At 38.2% G+C, this 16,547-nt stretch overlaps 1 protein-coding gene across 2 annotated transcripts in view; it reads left to right on the top strand.

Annotated features, from left to right (window-relative positions):
• LOC121525010 (rab GTPase-activating protein 1) overlaps positions 1–16,547 on the top strand; it is a 127,509-nt gene extending 110,962 nt beyond the window's left edge. For both annotated transcript variants that reach the window (XM_041810695.1, XM_041810694.1), the window contains 3 exons: positions 5,689–5,760; positions 9,425–9,625; positions 11,547–16,547. In XM_041810695.1, the coding sequence (XP_041666629.1) occupies positions 5,689–5,760; positions 9,425–9,625; positions 11,547–11,669 (396 nt within the window). In that variant the 3' untranslated portion in view covers positions 11,670–16,547. The remainder of the gene's footprint in view (positions 1–5,688; positions 5,761–9,424; positions 9,626–11,546) is intronic.

Below are 16,547 nucleotides of genomic sequence, written 5' to 3'. Positions count from 1 at the left end.
TGGCATATAGAGTATGTCAGCAGAGTATATTGACTTAATGAGTAAAAGATTAGACTAAATTTAAGTGATAGTAGCCAGATCTCTGCCCTCATTCAGGTGATAGTTCCATGTTGGGACACTTGTGTAGCTAACTCTCTGTGAAACATCTCAAGCCAGTCACAAATGTACTCTGAGGTCTCAATTACAGGCAGAAGCAAGGCCATTATGAGCCTTAATGGTAATCAATAGCATCCTTCAATCAATCCTTAAACCTGCTTAAAGCTGGTATAGAGAGAAAAATAGATGTTTACAAATCGCACCGTCTAGTTCTGGTTAAAAGCAGCACTGCTGAGTTCATTTGCTGGTTACCTCATGCAGTAATTGATGTTTTTTCTCACCTGTAACCTAGGTTTGAATTTATGCACAAATAAATGACTTAAAAATTGTCATTTTTTTTAATTCAGGAATTTAAAGTTTAATCTAATCTGCCAAATGTAAAATTATGAATATACACTTTGCATGGTAGTAGAATTTTTGTTCCTTAAACACTTATTGAATCACTGAAAACTTACCCGCACACACAGGTACTTAGATATGTTTAAAGATGTTTTGTCATTTAACAGTGGCAGCTTTTAGATTAGAAGTAGATTTCCAGCAAATTGTTTTCATTAATAATTGCCACTGATGCTACATATTTTATTAAATCAGCCTTTTTTGGTTTCATTTCCAATTGTCCAGTGTGCAGTTGTTTTTATAATTCATTTTTATTTGAACATTACCAACATTTTGCTATGTTTCTACATAACATGTGCCTTCTGTTTTTGCACACTGCCCTGCAGTCTTATGCCGTTATATAGGCATAAAAGGGGTATTTCTTTGCATGAGTTTTCAGTTTATAAGCAAATGGCATTCAGCAGTTTAAGAACAGATTATATGTGTGAAATAGGTCCTCTAAAGAACAAAATTAAGGAAAATCTTAAGATGATATTGGTGAATGAGAACCAATCGGTACAAAAGGAGGGAGAACTGCACCATTTAGTAACTGAAAAATGTGTTGTCCAGTTGAGTTTTGCTTTTTACATCCATTTCAGACATTAATGTGTACAAAAATCAGTAGTGCACAGTTGAGAAACAAAGTATAAAAGGAAAGCGTCTGTATATGAATTGCCTCATCCTGAACTCTAGATATTTGAAGAGTGATTCTTTCAGCACCTCTGTTGAACTCACCTCTTCTCACTTATCTTTCCTTTTTTGGCTTGTCTCTTAAGATCTCAGCTCTAATCAAACCATCACTGTGGCAAGAGTCACCATAAATATTTGAGGGTAATATTAGAGTTATCTGGTTTAAATCATTCATCTAGTTTGTGAAGCAGAAATATCTAATTTTACACGCTGTCCCTAAGCTGAACTCGCAGTTCTTGATGACTGGGCTTGAGAGCATTTTTTTTTTTTTTTTTTTAAGTTCCCGTCTCTCCAAATTCCTCTTACGGTGATTTTCATTCCCTCAGATCTCCTCCTGTCACTTAATGCTTAAATATAAACCTATCCAGATCAAGTACTATTACCTTCAGCGAGGAGGCATTATGTAACAATCCTGCACCTTTTTCTCCCCGTGGGGGCAGACAGAAATAGCAATGAGACTAATTTAGAAACAGACCTTAGCTTCACCTGAGTCTAAAAATATCCACAGCAGTGTGGAATTGACAGCAGATATGAAGCAGATAACAAGCGAGGAGAGGATCTGATGGTTGAGAGTCTGTTTGCGCAATAGTGTTTGGGCTGAAAGCTGCCTTCAAAATGTCAGAAAGCAGTGGAGAACTGCTGAGTGGAGCTAAGAGTGAAAACGGGGCTGTGACAAAAATAGTTCTTTATTTTGTGACAGGAAAAAGGGGGTGATAGATGGAGAAAAAGAGAGGGAGAAAAAGAACGTTGGGAAAGAGGGAGGACAGCAGTATTGGAGGCTGTGGGATTGACACGTCGAGGAATGACCCAAAATAACCCGCTTTGTCTTCCAACCCAGATAACTTGAATGATTCTCCAAGTATTGTTTTCCTATTTCTGTGGCCACAAATGCCAAATTTCTTATTGTGGGACTCAAGCCAATGAATCTTTGTGTGCTAATTGCCCCTTCAGCCCACGAGGACAGTGAAGCGTCTGTTAGAGTTGGAGCTAAAAGCGGTGTCGAGTGGTGTAGAGTAATCCCCGCTGTATGAGTGGAAGCAGTGGAGATGCACTCAGGCTGGCCGGTACTTGCTAGGTACAGAGATATATGCCAGGGTTTATGTCTCTGAGGTGTTGTTACCATTGGATTAGCTTTATGTTGTAATATTTTTAAATATTTCACCCCGGACACACCAAATTATTCAGAACATTTTTTGATTGCATCCTTACTCCCTTCATTTCCCCACTTTTAGCATGCTGCATGCCAACAGTTTTGTACAAGAACACAAAAATTGTTCAATACAGTAAAGCTTCTAAAGCCATAGAGGTTGAGTGAAATGATCAAGAACTTTAAAAGCTATTTATAGAAAGGAAATTATGAGAAACATGAAAGTTAACACTTGAAGACACTGCACCTATAAAATTAAAGGGATATAAGAAGAAACTGTTGGAGAAAGTATGGTAGTTCAACCAAGGTCAAGCTCGACGGCAACTCTTTTGTCTGGGCCTTTTCATCCCTGGTAATACACCCAGAGACCGCCACAGTTTTTTGGGCCCTTGTGACATCCACAGCACAGTGGATGGGGCCTTAATTTTAACTCTGAAAGGCTTCAAAACTGACTGGGACCAAAGAGAGATGACACCTTTGTCAACCATTGAAATGCTAATGCTAATGAGAGTTGTCCGTAGAATCGTTGACTTGTACCTCAGCCCCCGTAGTCCTTGGCTTTTGGGAAGTACAGTCTTCTGCGCATGAACTCAGTTTAGACCCTAGTTCCTTTAGTCAAAAAGTGACCTAAAAAGGTTCATAAGCCCTGGGGAAAGTTTCGGCTGCTGAATGCACCTCACAGAAATCATAATGACTGACAAAGGAGAGCATCAGACTTGACCGCAGTTGGACACCAGGTCTCCTCCTGAATGCATTATTTGTTGGTTTTCTAGATGCGCTACTGCCTTGTACAGTCATTTTCATCATTTTAGCTGCTATAAAGACCATTTGTGCATAGGTTTAATAAGTCCTATAAAGACAGAAGTAGATTTGCTGGTGAAATCTGGTCTAAACATAGACATTTAATCAACGTCATCAAAAAGTTGTTGGACGACTTTTATTTCTAAACATCTTTGTTGAAGCAAAATGCTCACTGGGTGGAGTGAAGACAACATCTGTGCAGTTCATCCTCTAATTGTATCAGGATATATTGATTGACAGCTTGCATACAGATGGTACAGCTCTAAGGATACCTGACCGTAGATTGGCATCTTAAATAAGCTTGAAATCCAAGCAGAACACACTGTCTCTTTACCTTGTACCTCTCAGCCCTTTTGCAAATCAAGAAAAAAACATGAAGTACAATTTCTTCCTTCCATGTAGGAGAACAAACTGACCATAAAAAGATTAGTCAAGTTAAAGCTCCTCCAAGTTAAAAGATCAATAGAGATAATGTTCAGTAGTGTTGGAAGGAAGATAAAGAGACGAGTGGATTAATGGTAGTGGAGAGCAAATGAAGCAGAGACTGATAGGAGGAAAAGATAAAAGACATGTAGGAGGAGAGATAGATATGTGCTTGGCTAAAGATACACAGATGGATGTATGGATTGATCTCTAAAGAAGGAGGAGGAGATGTACAGTAAAAGCATCAGAGATATGCAGAGAGCTGATAGAGAGATAGAGAGCGTGTCTGCAGAGAGGTGGGATGACCCGATGTTCCTGTTAGGATGACTCATGTCACATTGATCGCTCTGTTCATCGGCAAGCTGGAGCGCAAGTGTGTGGGTGTGTGTGTGAGTTTGTATGTCTGTCAGCTGAACATGTTCAGAGCTGTGTACTATAGCAGAAAAAAAGAGCGAGATAGGGTAAATATGCCAGGATGCACATGCATACCCTGAGTGTTCACATCCTATTAGCTCCACTGGAAAAACAGGACCTTATGACATCACTAATGGACTTAACGGTAAGAGTAAGAGGATGAAGACTCCAGCCAGTGAGACTGATTTACTAAGAAGCACAAACAGTGGTGGAAGAGAGCAACAAGGTGTGGTGAAAAGGGGTTTGAAAAGTTTAAAACCTGCTCTAGAGGGCCAACCCCTTCCATATTTACCTTAAGTATAAAGAACATAGATCTACTTTACATTATATCTCATTATATGCTGCCTCATCTCTCAGGAGATACTACAAGCTTGTAGGATGGAAGGTAAGATGAGGTGATTTTCATTCCACCAGCTTCCACTCTTTATTACATTCAGGGCTTGATTCACAAAAGGATTGTGCAAAAAATGTGTACAATTCATGACACAAATGCAAATTATTAAATGCTCCCCAAACTGCACTGCAGGGGCTGTTTGTGGGAATTCAACTGAACCATTCTGCACAAACAACACATGCAAGAAAAACTACTGTCTTCTGAGAGTTGGTGATGACGCTGCTGCAGTATAAACAAACTGTGACGTGCAAACTTGTCAGTTATCATGACAACAGTGCCATCTTTGTGTGACCTATAAATGATCTTGAAAATAAGTCTGAAATTATTAGATATACAACACATAGTAGTAGTAATCTAGGGTTAAATCCTTTCAGGGTTTTCTGAGGCAGCATTGCATTTAGGCATACTTTTACATGCATGGAGGATCTCTTATGCAAGAATGGTGAAGAGATTTTTAAATCAGGATGAGTCAAGCTTCAGTTTTTCCAAATCATCCACAAAAAGGGGCAAACTGCACATAGCATGACATCTTGATGTTGATTTTTGTGTTTTAATATCATTTTTCTTTTAATCATATCTTACACATATTTAAAGAAACTGAAATTAAAACTAGGTTTCTTCTTTGTTTTTGTTCAATGCAATGAAAAAGCCTGTTTCTGCCGCCTTCTTACTGGAGATGTGACTCTTTCAGTTGCTCACAGTTCAACTGATTAAATTTGATTTCAATTCTGGAGCTCCTAATTCCATTCAAAATGGATGGTCACTTCAAACAGATTCTGATTCCCAGCTCTTTTCCTGGTTTTTATAAAAAGGTTGCTTGTCTGCTTGTCTCAGCATTGCTAAGTCCCCTCTGCACAAAGAAGCTGGAAATTATGTGACATTAAAAAGATTAATACTATGTGTTAAAGATAATGAATTTTTAGCCTATTTGTAGCATTTTTATCGGCTGATTACAATCATGCAAATTCTTGTTGAAGTGCTGATCCTCACTTGTGTTTGCTTGTGAAATACATGTAGTCTTCTCAACCTCCTTTTTAACTTTTCACCCGTTACTTTCAAAGAAAATACTGCCATGCCAGCAGATGTAACAGGCATTTTGATACACATCAGATGATCTAATCATCTTCCTGATGGCCTGGTTTGCTTTATTAGATCTTATAAAAGCTCCCGTGTTAATGCCATTCTGTTTAACAACCACTCACAAACTACACTATGCAGCACTATGGACACAATAGCTTTATCAAATGGGATCAGAAGAAACTCTCTGGACTTTCTGGTGAATTTAAATCAACAGCTTTGATTCTGAGAGCACGGTAACAACACAAACCTTCTCCTCTGCTTCTTGTAGATCTGCTCCCAGCTGAGTGAACGACTGGAGAAACAGCAGACGGCCAACCGAGGAGAACTGGAGAAAATCAGGGTAAATTTGACACAAAAATCCCCCCAAAAATGATCTGTGCACCAAGGTTATTATAGTTCAACTAAACAACAGACAGCAATTGTGCAGAGAGCATAGTGTGAGCCAGCACATTGTCTTGATGAAAAATGAAACCATTTTTCCACAATTGTGGTCTCTTTCTTCTGACTTTGTCTTGCAGTTTTTTTCTAGAATCTGTTTTAATAGTGTTGATTCATCGTTGACCCATCTGAAACCAAGTCCCCCCCAAATTATGCGCTTAATGTCAAATCAAACAATCAACATGGCCCTGAATGTGTACTTGCTCTGTCCTGCTCTCTCCATCCTCAGTGACATTAGTGTTTTCCAGTAACTGCCGTTTTGTCTCGGGATCGTATTCGAAGGTCATTGCATGAAATCACTCCCACAAAATGTGCATTTCTTTGAATTTGTTCCAAAATGACCAAGTGTTGGAAAACAAAAGTTTTGGCACAACTTCTATGTTCAAATTTTCATTTCAAATTTGCATAACTGTCTCTTTATCAATGAAGAACATTTCTGCTCTCATTCTTATTCTGAGTGATCTATCCTTTTGAACAATGTTGTTCAATTTGTTGAATGTTTTCAGAAGTTTTGATGTGCATGGGTGCCCAGAACCGTTATCGTCTTCTCTGCCCTCACAAAATCTTTTGTGCCATTCAAACATGCACCTGACATGCAGTGTTCCTCATACACCTCAGTTAATGTAGGAACAGATTTGCTTGCTGTTTTGTTAAATAAAAAAAAAAAAAAAATCAAGTTAATGCGTTGCTCAACTTTTAATCGAATCATTTTCTGACGCTTTAGCAAAAACCCATGCACTTCAATCAGTTTCTTACACTGACCTAAAGACGTCTCTTATTGGAAACTTACAGCAGTTGTTCTTTTCAGATGTTGCCCCTGAAATTTATCCATAATACTGGAAACAGTTTTCATTTTTTCCTACTAAAACTATGGCTAAAAATGTTTGTCTACTACCTTTTTTCATGAGGAGGACAATACTAAGACTAGCTTTGATGACTAGACCTTTGATGACAAACTCTCTGATGAAAAGTTTACTTTAGTTTTAGTCAAGACTAAACTAAAAGAGACGAAGACTAAAATGTAATTTAATTTTTAACAGACACTCAAAATCCTTGATATTTCTGTACTCCAAGTAATTATGTCAAAATACAATGCATCTGCATCTCTTCTGCCTCTCAGCTGTAGAAAGCAGGGACCCCAGGACTTGTAATGCACTAAACTGGACAAAAATGTTTTTTTGTTTTTTTTGACTAAAACTAGACTTAAATATGAAGGGTGAAATGAGTAAAATGTAACTAAAACTAAAACTAAAAAGGCATTTCAATCTAAAGACTTAGACTAAATATTGAATAGCCATCAAAACAAACACTTAAAATACCTAAGACTAATAAAATAATAAAGTATAACCAAATAGAAACGTCACAAAACTAACAAACCAGCGGGAAAAATGACTTTAAACAAAAATTAAATTGAAAGGAAAAAGTGAAAGCAAATTTTAAAAAATGTAAATAAAAATACAAAACTATTACAACCTTGTGATGTGGGTCAAAATACAGGCAATAAATACAGCCGTTATACAGAGCTGAGTTATCAGCAAATCTACATTTTTAACAAATTGTTGAATAAACAAAATACAGGAGGTTACATTGTATTTATTGTCCATTTTTCCACACAAGACACTAATCTTGAATGCCCACCATTCTCCATAAGTCAAACCTGTTACACAAAATCCCTCTTTTCCCAACTAAATTTCCCGGCTCCTTACCTGAATATGGCAGGTATGTTGGTTTTTATGCTGCAATATCATTGTCCTCCCTGGCAGAGAGATCAAAGTTTTTTTTTAAGAATGAGGAGTTTGCCTGATGAGCCGCAGCCAGACGCCTCACTTCCAGCACTTGCACACTTTGGCTCATGAACTGTTTGTTTAGACTGTAGCTGGGAGAGCAGCCATTTTGGCAGAGAAATCTGTCAGGACTGCCCAAGGACTCACAAAAGGACACACAAAGGTTTACTGCAGCAAGGAAGAGTCCTGTTAAAGATGTTGCAAGGCTTCTGTATGTTATTGTAGAGGATGTCTGGCCGTTTATTTTATTTTATTCTCTAATAATGTCAGCGACTTCAATTATAACTGATGTAGAGAGCAGTATTGTGCCATGAATTACATAATTGGTCGTTATAAGTTACCAAAGTCATAATAATTAAAGTTGTTGAAATAATACACTGACATACTTGATTCAAAAAGACCAGGGAAGCAATTTAATTCAGAGCACTCTGCTGCTTCATTAACACTCTCATTCACTCTACAGTGACAAGTCTAGAGAAGTGTTGTATTTCTACTCAGCTCCAAATGAAATATTAATTTGAAGGAATATCTCAAGCGCTTTAGTCCAGCGTTGTTGCTAGGGTTCCAATTCTTGATCATGAGCTGCAGACAGTGCTGCTTGGTTGTTTGAAAATGCTGCAATAATCCATCTACAGTGCTCTCAAAGGACTCAACCTAGTAAAAATACCTGAACGGGATGTTGTTTAACAGGCTGGTCTGTTCCCAATAATAGCTCTTCACATATTAGGGCACCCAAAAAGAGCTTCTTTGACTGAAGCCAATTGAAGAGGGGAAGAATAGTTGGCCTGTGTGGTACACTAATGAGCTGCAACGCTTCACTAACTTAACAGAACACCGTCTACTCTCAAAATGTGAAATATCTCTACTGCAAAAGAAAGGGCGCATTCAGAATGACATAACTGAAGATATTTGCATTTAGTTTAGATATGACTTGTTTTTTGCTACATTTTTTTCTCCAGGCAAATTTTAATTTAGGACTTGTGCGTTTATTTTTAAAGCTTATGGACACTGAAAATAGACTTTAAAAGGTACAAAAATAGCACCAGCAGAGGAAAATCAAAGCCCCTGTAAACTTATCTCTTCCGAAAACATATCCCTCTCAAAACTTTTAGTCAAACACATCTGAAGCTTTGCTTTCATCTGTAGATTTCTGAGTTGAAAGATTCTTATTTTTATGTCCTTGTTTGCATATTTTACTTCCTAAGATCCTTGGAGGTGTCATGGAGACAGTTTGCTCCAACTTTAATTTTGTTTTGTGTATTTGTGAGAAAAAAAACAGAAAGAGGGAGATGGAAAAGGTGTATCACTTTGTGCAGAATCCGACTAATCTACACAGCTTCTGCACATTAAAAATAATGGAGCTGCTTTTTGTCTTTTTCCTTGCAGCTTTTAAAAGCATGAATGCCGATGTCTGCTTGCAAATAAATAATGAAATAAAGCATAACCTATTAAAATAATATGTAAATTATTACATTAAGGGCAGGAAACTCACTTTTCTTTTCACTGATACCTCCCTGGCTCTCTCTGGTCTTCCGGTCTCTGAAGTCATTAAATCTTCCTTAGTGTGACTGAATAGGAGCCTGGTTAAAAAGGCGGGTAGATATTTGGGGAAGTACCATATTATCACAGCTCATTTGTTGTGGTCTTCTTGACCTTAAGTGTCTTATCATGCCATTATTCTTTGGATGATTCTGCTTTTTATGTCTTTCTTGGTGTGATATAGGTATGAAGAATTCAATTATCACCTTTCCCTCTCTAACCTTTCCCTTCTCTTCTATCCAGTCCAAAGTGGAGGGCTGTGAGAAGTGCAGCAGTCTTTTCAATAAAGAGGGACGTGTGAGGGCTGCCGTGACCTCGGCGCCCGCTGGGGCCAACGAGGAGACGGATGAGGAGAAGGAGGGTTTGAAGAATCAGCTGAGGGAGATGGAGCTGGAGCTAGCTCAGACCAAACTGCAGCTGGTGGAGGCTGAGTGCAAAATCCAGGTACACTAACAAGCAGTTTTACTGTAATTAAACTTCCCTTGATATTTTCTCCATATGTGATGCAGCTACAGCTATTTATACATAGATGCTTGTTTTGCTTCAATCGAAGATGGCTAGCTCATACATGATTGGATCTGACTGGACAGATTCTGCCATGTTATAGTCAACTATAGTTTAATGTTTTTTTAAATTAATTAATTAATTGAGTTATTTAGTCACACCATTTTCTCATTTGCAATAGAAGAGGTAAATCAAGCTTTGACTTCTAGACATGGAATAACAATTTATTACACGATAGGACTTTATTCATCCTTATCCTCACTCTTAATGTCTGCATCATGATGACCTTATAATTATATACAGTTACACATTTATATTTCAGAAGACTCATAGATTAAAGGTGGAGGGAAAAAATGGTTTCTAGATATAAAACTTCAATGTATCTATATCATACACATAAACAATTAGCTGAAATCTAGATGATCAAACAACAAAAACTGGCTTTCAGGCTTTTAAAAGTATTAAGACCACAGGAAAATGTTTTATAACTGTCTCTGTAGTGCAAGTTTAATTTCTCTCCTGCTTAGATGTGTCAAACTACTATTGACAACGCATTACCTGATGAAAGCTTTCACAATAAAAGCACATGAACAAAGCACTTTTATAGTGAAGAACATGCCAAAAGAGTTAATCATTGACTTAGCTTTAGCAGAGGTGCTGATGAGTGTACAGAGCAATCGACTTTGTAGCTGCTTCTCCGACTTAATTTAATGCCACAGCCCACTTCTTTGAATCAATGCAGGCTTTAAACAAGCATGTAAATACATAAAAACACCTTTTAACAGTTGTTTAAGCCATTATTACATACAAAGTGGAAGATTTTTATGTTAAATATGAATTGTTTTTTATTTTATTGAATGAAATAAATAATAAATAAATAAATATGAACTGCTGCAGCATTGGGCTTAAGACAAACTTAGCTCACAGCTGGTGTTTGAAGCCCCTGACAGACTGACAGAGATGCTTTGCAAAGTGGGGACACTCACTGCATGTTGCTGTTATTATCAAGTACAGAGGGGAGCGAACAAACATTTTACCTCTACCTTTAAGATTTTGTGTTTCAAATTGAAGTAATGCCGGCTTTTTATGGAATCTGAAAAGTGTTTGAAATAAATTAATTTCCAGACACAGAGTGGGATGTTTTGGGACTCTTGTTCCACTAGTGACTTTGTGTGTCAGTAATTTGCAAGATTATATTTTTCAGCCTTTGAGGTGCAAAGCATGAGCAGCAGAAGCTCACACAAATCACAGCAGAAATGTTGCTATTAACAAGATTAGTTAAAGCAATTTGCAGCGTTATTAGTGAGCCTGACTGAATTACAGAGTGACTGATGGCCCTGTGGGTTCTGAGACAGCATTTAGGTGTAACTGACTCACAAAAAGCGCCATCATTATAGCGTGTAGGATGTTTCGAATGTCAAAATATTAAGAAAGTTAATCAAATCTGGTACTCTTGAGAAGCATGAGCTGTCATCTGTTCATTAAATCATTTATTAGTCCCTTTAGGGAAATGTGATGTTGCACCTTTTTCACAGCCTTGTCATTTTGGCCAGTCTACAGCTTTTCAGTGTATTTGTCCAATGACCTTTTATCTTCCACAAGCCTCATCATTTAATGCCCACATTTACTTCTTTGATATTTGAAATATTGATGTCTAATGTTGGTTAAAAGTCAGAAAGTCCTAGCCATTAATAACGAGCAACTTCATCAAAAAGCTGCTGTGAAATCAGGCCTTATAGGCCACAACTCACTCTCAGAATAAAACCAAAAAAAATCCTGTAGGTCCTGATTTATCCTAACTTGTTCCAACCCTGTTACACTGTTTGAATACCATAGTGACCATTCTTGTTTTATCTTGCAGGATCTGGAGCATCATCTGGGTCTGGCCCTGAACGAAGTGCAGGCTGCCAAGAAGACCTGGTTCAACCGAACGCTCAGCTCCATCAAGACTGTCACTGGGACCCAGGGAAAAGAGACCACCTAACCTGATAACTCCATCATACCTTTTAACCCAGACCGTGTTTGGAGTTCACACTGAAACCTCTGGATGTCTAACTTACCCAGAGGGCCATAACTTTAACTCAAACAGTGACTACAGACTGTGTTCCTCTTCTTTAAAATGTCCTCATGTTTCTGCGCTCTAATCAGCTCCATTTATTCCTCCTCTCCTCCACCCCGAATGACTACAGCCGCCCGTGCTGATGAGAAGGGGTTGAAAAACTTGGTGGAAGTACAACGGTACCACTTTCCCCCAGAGGAACACTGTGCTTCCACTGGTTACAAAAGCATTATAAAAAAGCTTCATTTATCTGTCTTTGTACTGCTGATGTTAAAGCCCCGCAGAAGGAAGGTAGGACATCTGAACTGTGTCTGTCCTGATGGGACAGAGAAGAAAACACTCCGTCCTTCCTTACTTTCTGCTCGCTGCCCTCTAAACTACTGGCACAAACCAACCAGTCCCTGTACAATGTTCGGTTTTAGGTACGAGAGTATAGACGCCTTTTCAAAACTGAGCTTTTTCTAATTTACGTTGAACGAAACCTTTTTTTCTTTTTTTCTATGAATGTGCTTCTGTAAAGAGGATATGTGCGTGTATGTACGTGTGCATGTTTTTTGTTTTGTGTTGACTGTGATGTGAGTGCGAGAGTGAGAAAAATGTGTGTGGATGCATAAATAACTGACTGAAATATTATGTGTGTATAAAGGAAAGAGGGAGAGAGTTTGGAAGTCCAAGGGAAGAAAAAAAGCACTATGGATCTGAGTGTGTGCATGCATGTCAGGGAATATCTCCTGGTTGTCTCCTTTAATGTTGAAATGTGTATATGAATGATGCTAAAGAACAGTTTGCTGACAAAGCCTTGGTCTAAAGGTTGATAAAGATGGATATGAATATATCATTTACAGTAGGAAAAAGTCTGAAAGCATTACAGCCGTTGTGATTTACAAATTTCCAGCGTTGTTTGATGTTTGTTCGGTTTGGATCCCCCAGCACAAAACCTTAAAAAAGCTCCAAACCGCACAAACCTCTGCACACAGTATGTGTATGTATGTCAGGAGGACGCTGTTGAACCCCAGAGTGGTGCAACGTAGTTACAAAGCATAAACAAACTCTTAGGTGAAGGGAATGGAAAACAAACAGATAAATGCAGAGCATTGGAATTACTACTGCACTTAAAGTCACCTTTTCTCCTTTCACCTTCTCCTTCTGGCGCCGGACTCCTCCACTCCTTTGACCACTGACAGGGTCGTGTTAAGTATAGTCTTGTGAAGTGTGACATTTGGGAGCTCTTTTACCACTACACACGGACAAACACTCTGAAATACACTGTTAATCTTTAAAAAAAGGCAGGTACAAAACAAACACTCACTGGCCACTTTATTAGGAACACCTGCATGTTGAAGCCAACACCAGTGACCTTTAACAAGGCACAAAAAGGTCTATTACTTTCTCATACAACTAAAGTCACAGATGGATGTTAAGTATTGGTGTGGACCAGTGGTTTGCAACTGATGGGTCAGGACCGTGAAATGGGTTGCAGGGCTGTTTTTAGTGGGTCATGAATATGTTCCTTAGTAAACATACATTGATAGGTTTTATATCACTTCGTTGTACGTCAATAATGAGTACATTTCAATGTTTTCTCCATATTTTAACTCATTTATCTCATTTCCCTGGGAAATCAAAGCTGTTTTTCCCATGATAGTGCAGAATCTCCTGAAAAATGACCAAAAATGTACAAGTTATCACAGGAAATTGAGTTAAATATGTCTCTTTGTATATTTTGTTCCATCTAAGGTCCAAACAGGCACCTTTTTTTCAGACATTTAGGTCACAACGGGTCATTAAAAGACTGGTGGGTCATGTGGCTACACCAGTTGAAAACCACTGATGTAGATGAATAAGGCATCTTTATGCAGGTTGAGGAGAAATAGAAATAAAAGAATGTACATTGATTTAACAGAAAGGCCTAGAGACTGGGTATGAATTGCACACTATCTCATGGTATATTAATGTTATCTTCGGCATTGAGCTTTATTGTTTCTGCTGGCCAACAGGAGGACTCCACTGGTTGCAAATTAAGTCCTATTGTTGTCAGCTAAAATGAAAAACAAAAACAAAAAACAACTCATTGCTCACTTGATTGACATTTTTCTCAAATGCTTGTTGTAGTTAAAGATAGGGATGCTGTGAATAGGTTAATGGGTGTAGAAATGGATGGGAAATAGGGACGTTCCCAAGCAACTCATGTCAAACACTATTAAATATGAATTTAAATTCAGACTAACAAAATTGTCTTTAGTTCGGTTTTTAGAGTGTGGCAGTGCTGTCATCTTGAGCCTTCAGTTCTCCTTGCAGGTTAACACCCTCATACCTGTGCTAAATATAGTTAGGACCAGTGTCCAGTCATTAGTGTTTGCTCATTTTCGTACAAATCCAAGGTAGAAGACCGTTTTCAGTACTCACCGTCAGGTTTTTATCACAGTGCTCACAGCTTTCAGTTGACTGTCAGAACAGTGCCACACTTTTCCTTCACTGGCCAATCAAAATCGACAAGGGGGCGGGACTTATGACACTAGCTTTGTCAACAGCAATGGTGGAGGAGAATGTTATTCAACTCATCTTTTCAAGAGTAAAGTTACGAGGTCTGCAGCTGCTGCAGATACCAGAACAGGATTCCTTTGCATTGTTTTCACTATTTTTTGATATACATATAAATGGAAATATTAAGCACACTGAGGTAATTAAAATGATGTTATGGATAGTTGGCTACCCCACAGGAAAGCAGAAGTCAACATTTGTAATCTAGTCACTGAGAAGTGCCTCCAGAGCAAAGGTTGTGGCTGCTGCCAGTGCAAAAAAAATGGTGACTGTGGACACAGGCCCTTATGCATTATCCTGTCTGCATACTTTATTTTCTAAATTATAGATACTGCCACTCAGTGCTGCTGTCTATGCTTGCTATACTATGGCTGTATGGTTACATGTTTGACTTGATGTTTGACAAACATGGAGGGTCAACATATAAAAATATTAGTAATATGTTTGTTCATTAATACAGGTTCCGATCAGTGCGGGAAAAACATTAAATAATCTACTGAATGCACACATCCTGATTTAAAATCTGCCTTAAAACTATATGATTTTAATTTTGTTAATAATGGCCCCATTTTCAAGTAAATTTAACGTGGAAGGCAGTGTATGCTAATGAGTTGGTGAGTCCTAAAAAGAGGACTGAATAGCTGATAAAACAATTTGTTCCTACCCCAGACCTCATTTTTCAAACTTTTTTGGCTTTTTGTTTACCAAAATAAACAAGATGATGATCAAAAAGCTTTAGGCTTTAAAATTGAGTTCATAATTTTGGGATGACAGAGCATGGCCATAAACTGTATGAAACATGGACGTCGTCTCAGTGATGTCACCCATTGGTGTCAGATGCACAGATTTAAGGCCCATCAAGAGTGAGCCTTAATATGATCAAAATGGATCAGTGCTTAAAAAAAATTCTCCTTCTCCAGGTTGTTAAATGTTTATTTCTCCTGTTAAAATGGGCATTTTAAAAAAAAGGGTGTCAATGGAGCTTTTGGGGACAGCCTTTACCACAGGAACTGCAGGAATTTGCACTTCCTCATTTATTTTGACCCTTGATTGAAGTGTAGATGATGAAGAAATGGTAAGCAGGAGTGAGCTCATTCAAACTGGTTTATTTGTAAGGGTTAATGTAGCATTATAGCATCTGCTGTCACATTAACAGGATTTCTTTGGATAACACCAGGGCTTTTTAAAGACACCAGACTGCCTCAGAGAACAAAAACATTCTTGCTGTCGAGGTGCATCTCCTCCTGGCTGCGTGACAAAGTGCACATCACTTAAAGGTGGATCCAGCAACATGACATAAAGTTGTGTTTTTTCTGGCTGTGTGCACTCGACTATAGCAGAGCACCTTAGGGACAGGGAACATCACGATAAACAACACAAGCTTCCAAAAAATCTGCAGGATTTAATAATCACACTCTTAAAAAATCAAACACTTGGATATTTTTTTTTTTATTAAGCAGACGTTTGATAATAAAGTGGCCTTTGAGTGAACATACAGCTGTGTTTGAAGGCGCAAAAGTCACTCTCATAAAGCACCCAGTCAACTGACAGAAGTGTAACTCTGCACTCAAAGAGAGGATCAATATCACCACAGTTACCCTGTTTGAGTGATGTCACCAAAGGTCAGGCCAAGGGTCAAACTTGTAAGTGGTGTAAATCACGCCACAGGGGATCGAGATGTTAAAATAAAAAGTGCTTACTGGTGTATGTGGCTGTTTTCATGTTTAGCTGAGCTGACGGGGTTCAACATTATTCCAGTTCAAACTCGTATTTTACTCCTCATATTAAACTGTAAGAGAGAAACTGACTCAGTCTAACAGGAACTGTTGCTGTAAATTGCATCAAACTTGAAGGTTGAATCTGATTGGCTGGAATCTCCTTGTGATGTCAGAGGTAAAGTCCAGATGAGGTCTAAAGGCCACTCCTGTAAAGGCACTGGGTTGTAAATAACAAACATGAAGACATGATTATTGAGTTTTTGTTTATGATTTTTCTACTCTGTAACTCAAACTAATGTTGCCTACCTGTACCTACCTACCTGCTGCCATGCTACAGTTTAATCCATGACAACGTTTTATGTTTTTAATGTTCCTTTTTTTTTTTTGTTTCGCTCTGAGCTTCTCAGTCAGACTGCTGTTTCGTTTATTAAATGCCAAAACGTAGCTTTATCATCCAACAAGAAAAACATTATCAACGTGTGGGAATTGTAATAGTGTAGGATGCATTGTGTATACTTCATGAATTTCAATATAAAGATATCAA

The sequence above is a fragment of the Cheilinus undulatus genome, linkage group 17 (genome assembly GCF_018320785.1).
Source record: "Cheilinus undulatus linkage group 17, ASM1832078v1, whole genome shotgun sequence".
In the NCBI taxonomy this organism is placed as follows: Eukaryota; Metazoa; Chordata; class Actinopteri; order Labriformes; family Labridae; genus Cheilinus; species Cheilinus undulatus.
Note: the sequence above shows the minus strand (reverse complement) of the source record. Positions and strands in the feature narration are given on the sequence as shown.